Genomic DNA, 13,583 nt, shown 5'->3' with positions numbered 1-13,583 from the left:
TTTGAAGATTCAATGTTTTCACAATAAATGTTAGCAATGTACATTTCTACAAACCACAGACCGTTACAATTGTATGTTTCATATGTAGCAGATATATTGAAACTTTACAATTTACTATCAGTTTCTAAAGTTAATGTGGTGACAACGCTGTGGTTAACTTAAATCTACACGTAGTTCTCTTCCATGGTGTCTGCCATATTGTTCTACAGTAACCTAGAACGGACAGTCAAACACTGGCTCTAGATAGGGCCCTTTCCATTTTCACTATTTTGATGTTGGCCACCGTATTTCTCCTACACGCTAGGTACAGTTTTAGTTCTGCAACAGCAATGCTAGATGCTGCTAAATCTCACACTGGAGCTTCAAATATTAAAGTTTCACATCATAATCTCATTTAATATACAAGCTGCTGCAATAGAAGCTAGCTAACATTTAAAGCAGGCATGTTCAAAGTCCGGCCTGGGGGTAAATCGTAAACTCTAAGTGGCATGTGGCTTGTTGGTCATGTATGTGGCCTACCATGCAATATTGGTTAAACAAGAGATTGCTTTGCATTTTCTCCATTCACCTCAAGATGGCAGGATTATCACACAGTTTGCAGTAGGCAGGCATCAAGTAGGAACTGCCAGGCAGAACTGATGAGTTTCCATATGCAGACAACAAACAAACAATTACCCAACAGCAGACATTTTTTGATAGGTAACAGACATGGCCACAGTAAAGAAGTGTTGAGTCAACAGCGGGGGCTTTAACTTTATGGAAAGTTAAATACTTCAGCTGTTGCATTTGTCTCATTTGTGTGTGATTTTTTTTTCATAACCCATATGATGCAAGAAGCAGCTGTCCCTCCAGGTATTTTCACATTTTCTAAAATAGTGCCAGTTCAAAAAAAGTTTGGACATCCCTGATTCAATAATAATAATAATAATACATTTTATTTATACAGGGCTTTTACAGCTCTCAAAGATGCTTTACATTTAAAACCAAGGAAAAGAAGTACATGCATATAAGTGCAAAGAGATAAACAGAAGACAACGACAATATACAACAACAAGGTGCAAAAGCATAGTGCAAAACAAAGAAAAGGAGGGCACATGAGAAACAGAGAACGAAAAGCTAATGTTAAAGGTTAAAAGCGGATTTGAAAAGGTGGAGTTTGAGGAGTGATTTGAAGGTGTATGGATTTAGACAGTCACGGATGTGTATAGGGAGGGTGTTCCAGAGGGAGGGGGCAGCTATGGAGATTTAAAGTCTTCATCTAACAGATATGTAGGTAAAGAGGAATAAATCACATATCCATTATTCTAAATATTTCGGCTGCTGTTTAAAGACAATGGATTATTTCAGGAGTCTTGTTGCCACACAGAAGCTATAGAATGACCAAATGAAAAATTAGAACGACAGTCTGAATATATGTAATGAAATATTGAATGAAATCTGACATAATTAAGGCACTTGCGTCATCTGGTGTCTTCAATGCGATTAATCCATATGGATGTTGCTGCAAAAAGTGTGACACTATGACCCTGTATACACTTGGTATTAACATGAGTCCTGGGTGATCAGAGCACAAGTGGACAGCTCTCAGTACAGGTGTGAATGCACAATGTGTCCTCACCGCATTTTGAGATCTGATCACTCAGACCACATTTGGAGGTGGTCTAGGCTGCATATGGTCCCATTCTGTCAGCAGTGTGGACGCTAACGTGTCCTGGGCCACACCGATGGGCCGCCCACTCAGCAGACATTCTTGCTTATCTGACTCAAACTTGTCTCTGTTGCTGTTGTTTATTTTCATACAGAGCGGGGAAGTGAGGTCTAATCACAAGTGGTCAGTGCAAGCCCGTGGCATAGGTAGTATAGGGGAATGCAAAGGACACCATCTCTCATTGGGGGTGCCACAAATGGGGGAAGAAAAAAATCAAAATATTTATCTGTGATTTTTTTACTAATACTATAACTACTATTATTTTTAAATGTTACGTAAGGCTACATGAACATAGCAAAGCCTACAAAATAATAGAGGCCTCTTTTTCTGGGTTCCTGTGCCCCCCTCTTCATGTGAAAGAAGGTTATGTTAAAGGTTGTTTCATAAATGTGTATTATTGAATTTGTGCTCATTCAAAGGTAGTGTAATAAAGGACTGAATGACTTTAAGACTGTTCATTTACTTTTTTTCTATTGTGTAGATTTCTGTTATTCCCTAGCACAAAAGAAGTTTTTTTAAAAAAAAGGGAAAGAAAAAGAAAAACAACAGCATCGGCTATTAGTGAAATTATTTTAAACATTGGTATAAGTATCAGCCCGGAAAGAAATTTGTGCATTCCTAGTTCAATTGGAAAGTTAATTTGTACATTTTATTATTTTACAATGTCATATATTATTCTGTTCTTTATTCTTCTGAACAAGTCCATTTGTATTTTTTATTGATTATTGATTTATATGATAATGATAACACATGTACAACATGTTACATCACAGTATACTCTCACACTACAGTGAACTATTCTCTAACACTGATGTCTGCCCTGTAGGTTTGAGTTGAGCCCCAAATGTTTACACATCTGGCTCCGCCCCTGCGTTCATAGGTCATGGAGCATTGCAATGAACCATAAAAGCAGATTTATTTATTTTCTCAGGAGCAGCTGCCCAGTTAGAGATTGTGCAACCTTGACCTGCATGGTGTACTATTAAAGCATTTTAGACTACACCTACTACCGCATATGCTGACCAGCTGCTCATCGGATTCCTTTTTCATTTACTGCTAACAGACTCCCACGGTCAGCACGGACTGTGCAATGTTTTTGTTGGATATACTTTGTCACCCGGTGTGGGCATTTACCACGGCGCTGCTGGCGCTCGTCGTGCGCCTACAGCGCAGAGGGCGCTGGGATCCACGAGCCTGCACCGTGCGGCTGACAGGCAAGACTGCTATTGTGACAGGAGCCAACACAGGTCTGTGGAATTCAGTCGGTTTTATTCTCACTTGGGTGATGACACGGGGCTGTATGGACATGGACTTTTTTACTGTAGACCTAACAATATGAATGCTGGCTGTTTGTTCTTGGATGCGTGTTTAAATTTGGCAGTTCTGTATGGGGTGCCCTTTGTAAAGTGGCTCACACTTAAATTAAGCAACATTTTGCCACATTTAGCTTCAAACTACGGAAGCGTATTGCATTCACTTGACAAATAAAAAAAACCCTGTTTTTCTGAGTAATTTTTTCTGTTTTTCGGAGTAATTTATTTATTTTTCTGTTTTTTGGTGTAATTTTTCCCTGTTTTTCTGTGTAATATTTTCTGTTTGTCTGAGTAATATTTGCTGTTTTTCGTGGTAATTTTTTTCTGTTTTTTGTGGTAATTTTTTCCCCTGTTTTTCGTGGTAATTTTTTTCTGTTTTTTTTTTTGTAATTGTTTTCTGTTTTTCGTGGTAATTTTTCTCCTGAACGAGGAGAGATACTTCAAAATCTCGCGAGAAGCTCCCACCTGGCACCTGCAAGTGACCCCTGCATCCATGGTGACTGCTGCTGCTGGATGTATTTTGCATCCGTGCTCCTGCTCCTAAAATACGGGATCAATAAGGGTAAGGCACGTAATTAGTTACACACAGGGTATGATAATCTAGCTATGTTTTCCACTGCATCCTTCTAATGTAGGCCTATCGCTCAGTGTAACAGGTTAAGTTAGTAACAGGTTGTAACAACGTTAGCTGACAAACGTGTATGGGCATGATTCAGTTGTCAGCTAACGTTAAGCTAACAGTTTTTTTTCCATCATGCTGGCCATTGTTACTCATCACAAATTAACCGCCTTTCTTTCAATATATTGGCTTGGCACAAGTAGAACGAGCTAGAGAAACCAGTGGTTTCGCTAGAGAGGGGGTTATGCTAACGAGCCATTCGTCACAACTTTGTTTAACTTATATGCTATAGTACACGCTAACACTATAGAAACGTAACGTGAGGATATTAACATAGAAGTAGTTTAACATGAGCACGTCAACATAACCAGAACATCCTAGATCTTGCTTGTGTTGTACGTCGCTTTGGATAAAAGCGTCTGCTAAGTGAAATATTGCCAGTAGACTAGTCATTATATTGACGCATCATGACAAGTAATTTGAGTTACTGAGATTGTTGTGGTTTGTCATTTAATACATGCATGCACCTGATACACAGAGAGGAACGATCCTGCATGAAACGTGCGTGCACATAAAATTATTTAAAATTTGAAACGTTTTTGCACCTGCTTACTGGTAAAGTACAATGAGCTACTCTATATGTTGCAAAGCCCCAATCTGGATTTTATTTTCAATTTAAATAGTAATAGTAATAATAATAATAAAGCCCACTCTATGTGCTGCAGAGTTTAGTCTTCTGTAATATTTGAGTAATGTTATTGTTTATGAATAACCAGTGAAAGCTTTCATGCAGATGGACATTACACAAACCTGTTCTTGTGGTGATTTGAACGAGCACATTCAAATATCTAATGACAGGTCGACTTTCAAATGAGTATACATACTGTATAGATAGGGTATTTATAGGTCAACTGTTTATGCTTTCATATAATTTGACAATATGACACTATTGGGCTTTAGAGTTTTAAACATGTTAATTGTTGGTGCAACAAATATTTATCTGCCTTTTTCCAACATTTTTGCAGGGCCAGCAATGGCTACATCCTCAAACCCCCCCTTCCGACAAGATGATGGTCTGTGGATATTTCTTCAGAACAGAGGTGTTCTTGAGGAGAATATTCAGAAAATGCAGCAGGATCATGTACGTTAACATACAATTGTTCCTGCAGTACTATATTATTTTTTTAAAATTATTTTCTCAACTATATTTTTATATTTCACTGAATTTCAATGTATTACACATGTACCTTTACATTTTAGACTATCACATGTAGTGCCAGAGGTTCAAATATTTTCATTTGTCATCCCCTCCAACAATGCATCCTGAAATATGGAGAGACATCACTGTTATACAAATATATTAATAAATACACAACCTATCCCCTGCTTTATGTGAAGTACTCTATACCATCGAAGTAAGACTTAATTCATCAAATTGGTATGAGAATAAGCTTTTTTGCAAGTATGGTAATGTGCAACAAATGAATGAAATTTGATAACTTATGAACTTATGAACTCATGATCATACAGATAATGTATATGGTATAAGAACAGTTAGAACAACACGTTCAATAAATATCATGCTAAAATATGATATTGAATATATGGAGTTGAAATGATAGTAAATGCCATCTGACTCCATTTGAAAACAACTGCATGACTGTAAACAGGATTAAGTAGGCTTTCAAGTTACTGTTGATGTATTTGGTTGTCCTGAAATTGAGAAGTAAGTAGTCTTGGAGATAATATATATTTTAAGATGTGTCATGTCTAATGTATACTTTTTGTATTTCTTGCAGATTGACAGCTCGGTAATTGGAGACATAGATGATGCCACTATGGCTGCTTACATTCCAGCCTATGGTGACAGGATTGCCACAAGGCGTTTCTGTTTGGAAAAACAGAGAAGAGGTGGAGATGATACAAAAAGACAGTCCTTATTTGAAAAACTTAAAAAAAAAATGGGCACAATGAGCAACAAAGGTATTGATCAAGGTTTTGAGCGGGAAAATCCAGTGCAGCCAACAAAGATGCATCTAAAAACTAATAAGAGAGCCTGTAAGATGACTAGAAAAATAGAATTAGGGTGGATACATGACAACAAACAAGTCAGAAAACGCAGTGGTGGAGGGACCAGAGTTCTTGATATTAACAAGAAAGCCACTAAAAGCGAGATTCTGTCACATGCTAAAAAACTGTTTTTCCCTAATGAAATGTCGATGAAGGGAAAGTGGGAAGAGTTCAGTCATGACATAGTTGACTTTCAGGAAGCATGTGTTGATGAGGATGTTAGCGTGGGAGACCTCTACGAAACACAGAAATTGGGGTTGTTAAGATTTTATTTGTTCACAAACACCCTGACCAGTGAAAATGAAACAGAGGAAGGAGCTGATATACAGACAGATGAGCAACATGAAAACACAGCAGAGCCTGGTCAAGAGAAACACACAATGGAAGAGGTCGAGCAGCTGACACAGAAAAGACAAAACAGTCAACATCAAATGTACATAGTGGAAGGTGATGAGCAAAGCACTGCCACAATGTCAGCTGTTGTCTCTATTGATCTTACATCTTTGTGTGATACATCAGAGGTCATTATTGGTCCTTTGCCAGGTGGGCCGTTTTTAGGTGATCTCGATGATACACTCGTACATGAGCCAATCCTTGCAATAGAAGAACAAATGAACATCCCCACCTACACCTCAACTCCTACTGATGCTGAGACAGCCTCTGCTAGACCACCAAGTCCTGCCAGTGAACTTTTGTATGTGACTGTGAAACTTCACAGAGTGACACTCTTGGATGAACTGATTGCCCAATTCAAGGATGATGCAATGATGAGCTACTCTGTGAAATACAGCTTCATCGATGAAATGGGGGCAGATGCTGATGGTGTGTCCCGGGATGTGTACGCCGCCTTCTGGACAGAATTTCTAGACTGTGCTGCAGAGGGTGCAGATGTGAGGGTGCCATCATTATCCCCAAAATGGCAAAAGGAGGAATGGAAGTCTGTTGGCAGGATATTGGCCAAGGGACTGAAGGACCATGGGTATTTTCCATTTCGGCTGGCACAAGCCTTTACAGCAGCAGTCGTCTTTGGTGAACACTCTGTTTCACCTGATTTACTGGTTGACTCGCTGATGTTGTATCTTAGTCAGTCTGAACGTGATCTCTTGTCCACTGCTTTGCAAGAGGCTGTTGTCGGCAATGATGAGGAAGAGCTTCTTGATCTGATGGATCGCATGGGAGTGAGAACAGTACATCACAGGATAACTTGAGAGCCGTGCTTGTCCAGGTGGCTCACAAGCAAATAATCCAGCACCCAAAATATGCACTGGATAATACTGCAGAACTTGCAGGACCGACACTCAGGAAGTTTTTCCCCAGTGTACAGGATATGAAGAAGATGTATGAGGATCTTAAACCAACAACATGAAAGGTGTTAAAGATGATAACAGCTTTTCCAGCTACTTCAGCAGACAACCAAAGTTTGCGATTTTTTCCATCAGTACATTAGGGGACTGGATGAAATTGGCCTCCAGAAGGTGATGAGATTTCTAACTGGTTCTGATGTCATCTGTGTAAAAGAAATTCAAGGCACATTCACCTCTTTGGAAGGGCTAGCACGGCGGCCAATTGCACACACTTGTGGCCCAACTTTGGAGCTACCATCAACTTACAACAGCTATCCTGAGCTTCGAGCTGAAATGGAGGCGATACTGTCCTGCAACTCTTATGCAATGGACATTGCATAAGAGTGCCTAAATGACCTATGAACACATACACACCTTTCTCTTCCCCATCAGTGCCAGCTATTTAGGTTTAGACTGTGTGTAAATGTGGGATAGAACATGCAAGGAGAATATGCGATTAGCTCAGGAGCTGTATGATGAGTGCAGAATGTTTTTATTTTATTAAATTTCAAGATTTTGGTTTTATGATATCAAGAAACAATTTATATTTTACTTTGATCTAACCCTCCTGTTGTCCTCGGGTTAGGAAGGATGGAGGAAAGAAGGGAGGGATGGTGGGAGGCAGGAAGGAAGGAAGGAAGGACAGAGGGGAAGAAAGAAGGAAGGAAAGAAAGAAAGAAAGAAAGAAAGGAGGGATGGAGCGAGGAAAGCAGAGGGGGAGGGAGGAAGGAAAGAAAGAAAGAAAGAAGGGATGGAGGAAGGACAGAGGAGAAGAAGGGAGGAAGGAAAGAAAGGAAGGAGAGATAAAAGAAGGAACATTCAAAGCAGATTGGATCAATTTGACCTGGGAGGGAGGACAATACATACAAAGGTTATGACACTTTTTGTTATCAGAGCATTTATGGAGAATATGTGATTAGCTCAGGGGCTGTGTGATAAGCAGAATGTTGTTTTTTTTTAAATTTCAGTATTTTCTTTTTATCATACCAAGAAACAATTTACTTTGATTTAAGACAATTTTTGTTATCATTCTAGAATGAGAATGTTCAGACATTAAACAAAATTCTTTCATGAAGTTAAATTTTCACTGTTAAATTCTAATAGAATTGGAACCTTTACCTCATGTCAGATGTTAATATTGACCGTGTTTGTTAATCTGCTCTTAACAGTAGAAGGTACTTTGAGGTGTTTTTTGTACAACTAAAATCACAGGTTGCTGTCTTGTTTTGTACAGCTGTCTTCAAACAAATTGTGTCTGTTGATTCATGTTGTTCAGTAGTCCTGCTCTAGTGAGACATGATCTGTTTCCAACCAGAATCTTAAAATTGGAGTTCCTGTTTGTTATGGGGTGCTTGTATTGTGAAAGGTTAAAGTTATCAAATGTGTGTAAACTGAAGAAAAAAGGAAGCATGCTTTAATTAAAGATAAATATATGCTTCATTTGTTGAAAGTTTAATGACAACTGCACTTCACCATAAATTTATAGAGTGACATTTCATCCAGCTACATAAGCAAAGCTGATCTGACCTGTTTCCATGTTTGAGAGTTGACATAATCACCAACTAATTTTAGATACAACATATTCCTACATCTTATTACCAAATTTTGTTACATGTAATTGTTTGGATGCAATTGACACAGTAAATTGAGGAACAAAAACAGGAAATTATATTTCCTAAATGCTTAATTAAACAACTAAATATCAAAAGAGAAAAACCTTTAACTTCTCATTGTTAACAGGAATTCTGCCTGTAAAAGAGCTATATTTCAAAGTCAGCATACACACCATTGAGGACAAGATAGTATAACGTGTTTGATTTATAATTGATATGGCTGTCCAGTCTTTTTTGTAGGCTGTCCTTTTTACAATGCACCCAAGACTTTCCATTTTTCACAACATGTAACGTGATGCGATATTTCAGAAAGAGAACATACAAAGCCCAAAGGGGAGATGTCCATTAGTAAAGAGTTCAGTAATTCAGTTTAAACACAACATGAAATTCATGGTCCATAATATTTTCTACCCAGTCATTTGATCCAGTAGAGCACGTCGTGATCATTATATTTGAGCTCGTATGTAAGCACGTAAGAACATGTAAAGCTCAATGGCTTCCTCTGGAGAGGTGGGTGGATGAAGATTGTTTTCTGCCATGGCAAGGCAGCAAATGTCAAACACTGTGTTATCACAGTGATATGGTCCTCTCTGACGGCATTCCTCTCTGCAGGCTTGAACCTTTTGTTGGGATACCTCTTTGAGGTACTCTCTGGCACCAAATAGTTGGGGTAAGTTGTACATCATCACTGGGCGCCCACCTGGAGACACAGCATTTCTGCATGGGCGAATTCTGTGAGTGTTCCAAAGGTGAACAATGTCCTGCAGTTCTCTCTAAATATAAATAAAAATAGAAAGTGAGAAAATCAGTTCACACATTTGCAATACCAACTGCAGTAGCTATATATTATGATGCATTAAACTAGCCAATAATATAGTTCAAATCATCTCAATCTTAAACATCTGCAGTAGTAAACTGTAAAATGCAACCTTAGATACATAGTAAAACACTGACAGGGAACATTTTACTGCATTTTACACTTTTCATTAGCCTGACTTCACCAGACAAATCCACAAATGTGAATTGTCTTGCCAGTTCAAATGAATATGAGAGCTGGCAGACAGTCTGGTTTACCAGGCTAACTTTTCATACTTTAAGTACTTTGAATATATACACTGCTGATAATACTGTCCTTTTACTTCATATAACCTACTTTGAGTGGGAATCACAGTGTGGTATTAGTACCACAATTAACCATTACACAGGGTGGTAGCTACTTTGGTAAAATACTTTTGGTGAAGTAAAACCTCTTAATACTTCAACCATTAAACAGGTGTCAATGGTATTATTCTGACACATTAACTGCGGTCAAGTAAACCGCTCCAACATTTCAAGTGCACCCGTATTGCAGTAAATACACGGATACGGCTGGTAAAGTCAGCGCTAGTAGGCTATACTACAGCATGTATAAACTTCCGGTTTTCAAAATAAAATGTGAAAGGCAATTCAAATTCAAATAAAACACAAGAAGCTTGTGCTCTAAAGAAAAGATCAACACTCAGTGAAAAAACCTAAGCCCTATGATAAGCTAATATGGCAAGGCTTAACTATACAAACCAATGAGCAGTGATAACTAGCATGTCTTTGGGGTCATCGGGTGGGAACCTCCTTTCACCAGTGTTTCGTCTAGTTGGTCCCACGACACCTCCAGGAGGCTAGACAGTGATCTCCAGCGTCCCAGAGACACTCCCCTAATGCCAGGTCTCACTGCTCCCCTCCCTGCACCAACCCAATAACCTCCTTTACCTTACTTACACATGGCTTTCTCAGCCCAAACAGCACTGCCACCTTCAACCAAACCCAGGCTCCATACATGCGAGCTCCAGGTAGAAGCAATGCTGATACTACCTTTCCTAGTACATTCACCATACTCTATTTCACATGCTACATAGCATAACTCCAATATAAGCTAAAGTTAAAGGAGCTAAATGAACTTACAGGATCAGCAAACACACTCACCTTGCCGCATGGCCTCAAACAAAATGGATTCCAATAGGCCACTCCCACACTTAAATACTTCCTCTTCCTGGATTTCCTCCTGAGAGGAAGTGGATCTCTCCACCTGATCTCAAGGAGTTATGTGCCCTATTTAGTAGTTCCCCCTGCTGGCCCCCAGCTGACATTACTTCTTCTTTTATAGATAAACTGGCTACATTTAATTGCTTCATCTGACATTTCCCTCACTGTCTTCCTCAAACTCTGTCCCCGCACTCCGAGTTCCCCCAGGAGCGAGACAGCTGATCTTGCTATGAATCCCCTACACCCCAGTTCCACTGGACAAATCCTAGATAATAAAGAGACAGACGTGTCAAAATGATCCAACGCTGATTTTGAGCCATTATGTCACATGACCCTGGAAGCTATTGAGCTAAAATGCATTTTTTTTTCATTATAAATTAACGTTTTGACACGTATCTTTTTATGCCTTTCACATTCTATTTTGAAAACCGGACGTTTGTACACGCCTAGTATACTTAAACTGACTTTCTCAGCCATATCCGAGTAAAGGCTACAGTACGGGCGCACTTGAAATGTTGGGAAGGCTGGCTTGAACACACAAAAACAAGAGACGGCTGGCTTGACCGCAGTTATTGCACTATGGGGGAAAAACACCAGAAATGTATTGCAACTTTGAGGTATACATAATAGCCTAGGTACTATATAAAGCAATGAGGATACATTACCTCTATTATTTCAAGACAAGTGAATTGTATGAGACTTTTGTCCAGGAAGTCACCAGAAAAGTAGTCAGAGTCTTTTAAATCTTGAAACACGTTCATCCAGAACTGTGCATGTTGCTTCCTCAAAAATCCCCACCAGTTCTCTATCCTCTGGTTATGATTGCTTGAGCCATACAGATAACATCTGTTCGAAAATCCGTCCATATGATCATGCCGCATGAACATCTGCATCTGCTCCATGTAACAGTTCTCCGTCCCTAGGTCAGATCGAATTCGGGTAGCAGTTCCATTCCTTGATGACACCTCATCAATAAAGTATCCAGCGATTATCTTGGGATCACTGTTTGTAGAGTATGCATGTAGCCATATCACATCCGTGAAAACCCGTCTATTGCACCATTGATGCAGATCCCGTAAGGTTTGAGTTTATCATACGAGTCTATGTGCCACAAAAAGTTTGGGCATGGATTCTAATACATACGCCGCCGAAGGCGATTCCGGCGCCTCAGCTGCACTCCCCGTGGATCCAATATTTTCATCAGTCTCCTGATTGTCTCTTGAGTCACCACGTAGCCAGCCCGAATGCATTTCAGATGCATCATCTTGTATCCATGGAGATTGCCATATGTGTCCAACTGATTCTGGAGAAACACTGCAATGTCCAGCAGATCTGAATAGGCTTTTCGTCTGAACAACCTTAAAGTCTTAAGGTGCCTGCGTAAAGTCGACAAACTAATGATAACACCATCTATATGACTTAAAGACAAGAGTATCTCCCAGTGTCTCAAACCCAAAACAAAGTAAAACTGGATTAAACTAAACAAGCGGGTCATGTTTGCGTCCATTATGTCAAGCTCTCAAGAAAGGAATGAAAACGTCTGTTGTTCTATTGCTCTCTTAACTCAGAAAAAAAATACTCAGAAAAACAGAAAAAAAATTACCACGAAAAACAGAAAAAAATTACCACGAAAAACAGAAAAAGAAAAAAAATTACTCTGAAAAACAGAAAAAATTACTCAATAAAACAGATTTTTTTTTTTTATTTGTCAAGTGAATGCAATACGCTTCCGTATCAAACAACTAAAAATGTGGTGTGATTTTTTTAAGTCACTTTTTACCACATTTACAGCAATATTTGAAATACTTAAATATAATGTCACAGTTAAACCTAAATATTAAATGTTAAATCTAAATCTAAATGTTTAATCTAAATGTTAAATATTAAATCTAATGTTAAAGGGATAGTGCACCCAAAAATGAAGCCATTATCTACTCACCCATATGCCGATGGAGGCCCTGGTGAAGTTGTAGAGTCCTCACATCCCTTGCGGAGATCAGCGGGGGGAGCGGCAAGAACACCTAATGGCTGATGGCACCCCAGACTAACGTCCAAGAACACAAAATTGAAACCACAAATTATCTCCAACATGCTCATCCGTAGTGATCCAAGTGTGCTGCAGCCCCGACATAAAAAGTTGCTTCAAAAAACGTCATATGAACTCTGTTTTTAGCCTCACTGTAGCCTGTAGCTCTGACTGCTTCTGTGTGCTCCGCCCTCACGTGTGCGCGCTCAGGATGATCGGTGATGCACGGTCTCTGAAGAGCAGCAGTCTCGTCAGTACTGATGTCCAGATTCTCAAGTGCAGGCATCGCCAATTCCCAGTCTGAGCAGCAAAGACTTTCCTCATCCATTGGCATTGCTTTGTATTTGAAACAACTGCACCACCAGGTTTCCAAGTGCTCGACTCCAGTATTATGCAGCTGGCTGAGGGTTAGGCTCATGAGCTGTGGTGGCTGCTTCGTCCAGTAGCCTGAGTTCCGTCCGTATATTCGGGCTCAAACAAATATGGCTCAACAAAGAAATGCTGTTCCTCCTCAATTTCAAAGTCTTCAGACATGTTGGGCTGTCCTTTACTAAAAGACCGTAGTGCAAATTATCTTTTAGCTACTGTGGTTACGTTGTCTCCCCCTGCGGTGCACGTGTCACATGATGTAAACACGGGTGAGCAAAGCTCGTGCTTTCGCTGGTCTCGCGCAAGCGCATGCACGGAGCACAGAGAAGCAGTCAGAGCTACAGGCTACAGTGAGGCTAAAAACAGAGTTCATATGACGTTTTTCGAAACAACTTTTTATGTCGGGGCTGCAGCACACTTGGATCACTACGGATGAGCATGTTAGAGGTACTTTGTGGTTTCAGTTTTGTGTTCTTGGACATTAGTCTGGGGCGCCGTCTGCC

General features: G+C 39.6%; 1 protein-coding gene across 1 annotated transcript; it reads left to right on the top strand.

Moving 5' to 3' along the window:
* The first annotated feature begins 2,603 nt into the window (after positions 1-2,603).
* Positions 2,604-8,493, top strand: LOC117256731 (uncharacterized). The gene is made up of 4 exons (XM_033626338.2): positions 2,604-2,955; positions 3,455-3,583; positions 4,666-4,781; positions 5,440-8,493. The coding sequence occupies exons 1-4, from the start codon at positions 2,799-2,801 to the stop codon at positions 6,916-6,918; spliced, it is 1,881 nt and encodes a 626-aa protein (XP_033482229.2). The 5' UTR covers positions 2,604-2,798; the 3' UTR covers positions 6,919-8,493.
* Positions 8,494-13,583: the final 5,090 nt, after the last annotated feature.

Source organism: Epinephelus lanceolatus, chromosome 1 (genome assembly GCF_041903045.1).
Source record: "Epinephelus lanceolatus isolate andai-2023 chromosome 1, ASM4190304v1, whole genome shotgun sequence".
In the NCBI taxonomy this organism is placed as follows: Eukaryota; Metazoa; Chordata; class Actinopteri; order Perciformes; family Serranidae; genus Epinephelus; species Epinephelus lanceolatus.
The sequence above is the reverse complement of the archived record's forward strand: the minus strand, read 5'-3'. Positions and strand labels throughout refer to the sequence as shown.

What these genes read in the sequence shown, in the direction of transcription:
- LOC117256731 (XM_033626338.2), top strand. Translation starts at nt 2,799, where the DNA reads ATGTTTTTGTTGGATATACTTTGTCACCCGGTGTGGGCATTTACCACG. An exon ending in TGTGACAGGAGCCAACACAG is followed by an intron (nt 2,956 to 3,454) that starts GTCTGTGGAATT and finishes CTGAACGAGGAG; the next exon opens with AGATACTTCAAAATCTCGCG. An exon ending in AAAATACGGGATCAATAAGG is followed by an intron (nt 3,584 to 4,665) that starts GTAAGGCACGTA and finishes ACATTTTTGCAG; the next exon opens with GGCCAGCAATGGCTACATCC.